We start from the raw sequence: 1,614 nt of genomic DNA, 5'->3' as shown, positions 1-1,614 counted from the left end.
AGACCAGGGGCATCCCCAAGGATGCGGAGAATGACAGCCGTGTGGGGGGGGGGTCCTGAGAAGGGGGCTGGAGAAGGGGTCTGCGGGAGAGAAGGAAGATGCCCAGGAAGGCAGGACATCCCCTTAACGCACTTCGCCTCTCCAGAGCGGAGCCCCTGCCCCCGGGGCACCTGCAGGCTCACGACCCCCCCGCCCCAGCGGAGCCCGCAGGACTGTCCAGGGTCTGCAGGCAGAAGCCCAGGAAGCCAGGACGAACCTCCAGCAGGGAGACGCAGCAGGCTGCGTGGGGAGCGCGGCGGGCTGACGGCAGGATTTCACCGGGGCATGCCATGACGGGTGGGAAATCAGGAGCAAACAGCCCGCTCCGCCTCGGCGGGACTCAGGAAGCCCCCAGCCCTGCCCTTCTCAAGCAGAAACGATGGGACGAGGGGGAATGGTCTGAAGTTGCTCCAGGGCAGGTTTAGGTTGGACATTAGGAAAAACTTTGTCACTGAAAGGGCTGTCAGGCTCTGGAATGGGCTGCCCAGGGAGGTGGTCGAGTCCCCATCCCTGGAGGGATTTAAAAGAAGGATGGATGAGGTGCTGAGGGACAGGGTTTAGCGGTGGGATGGCAGGGTTAGGGGAATGGTTGGACTCTATGATCTTAAAGGGTTTTTCCAAAGTGACTCTATGATTCTATGAGGTGCCTCGATATCTGTGTTTGCAAAACTCCCGGCACCCCTCCGAGGCCAGGGTTATCGGAGTGTAAAGCACTGTAATGTACGCATTCATCTAGGCAGACACAGACAGACAGGAGGCCGCCGGGAAAAGCACGAAGGTACCCACTTGGTCTGGTGCTTGGAGCCCTTCAGGTGCGCGTGGTACTGCTCTATGGAGTTCAGGGTGACGCTGCAGACGCTGCACGTGTAGCTGCGCTTCAGGCCTGCGGAGAGAACCCAGAGTCAGCACGCGGGCGCTGCCTCGGCGCCGGCCGGGGGCCAGCTCAGGGCTGCACCGGGGGGAAAAACGCCTCCGTGCCTGGGCTGCGCTGTTTGGAATCGAAGCCACAGCCGGGAAGTACAAACGAGTAAAAAAGGCTGAAGGGGGGAAAAAAAAGAAAAAAAAAAAAAAAAAAAAAAAAAAAAAGAAAAGCATTAACCCTTGCCCCCAGAAGACTTCCAATTAACAAGAAGGCACCCAGACTTCAGGTTTCATTCCCAGTTTCCCAGACAACTCTCTTTACAGTAGCCCATCTATTTACTTTTCCAGGCCAGGGTATCCAAGTGAAGCCTAAAGGGACATTTTTGAGAGGCACAGACCGCGCAGAGCCAAGCTGGGTTCAAAGGCAAATCCCTCCTGGAGCCCCCGGTCCCCGCAGTTGGCCGGCGTCCCACCGAGCATCACCGCGCTCAGACTAACGAGCACACAAGGCCCCGGCTATGCCTCTGGTTTTTCGGTAGCAAGCACAGTCAGGGCGATTCCTCATTAGTGTATTTGAGGAGCCGTTTCACTTAGGGAGCTTTTCTTTCCCTCCAGAGGGACCGGCTCTGATTTATCCAGCAAAGGGAACGGCCGCGTTTGTGGCACGCAGCCGCCGATCTCCGAGAGCCGGCGACTCGGGAGGCTTCACCCCAA

At 58.2% G+C, this 1,614-nt stretch overlaps 1 protein-coding gene across 1 annotated transcript in view; it reads right to left on the bottom strand.

Annotated features, from left to right (window-relative positions):
* The window catches only part of ZMAT4 (zinc finger matrin-type 4), a 103,774-nt gene that overhangs the window by 64,026 nt on the left and 38,134 nt on the right, over nucleotides 1-1,614 (bottom strand). The window contains exon 5 of the mRNA XM_035888689.1: nucleotides 822-922. Coding sequence (XP_035744582.1) covers nucleotides 822-922 — 101 coding nt within the window. The remainder of the gene's footprint in view (nucleotides 1-821; nucleotides 923-1,614) is intronic.

Source organism: Egretta garzetta, unplaced genomic scaffold (assembly GCF_000687185.1).
Source record: "Egretta garzetta isolate BGI_Z169 unplaced genomic scaffold, ASM68718v1 scaffold481, whole genome shotgun sequence".
Taxonomy (NCBI): domain Eukaryota; kingdom Metazoa; phylum Chordata; class Aves; order Pelecaniformes; family Ardeidae; genus Egretta; species Egretta garzetta.
This window is presented reverse-complemented; position numbering and strand designations above follow the sequence as displayed.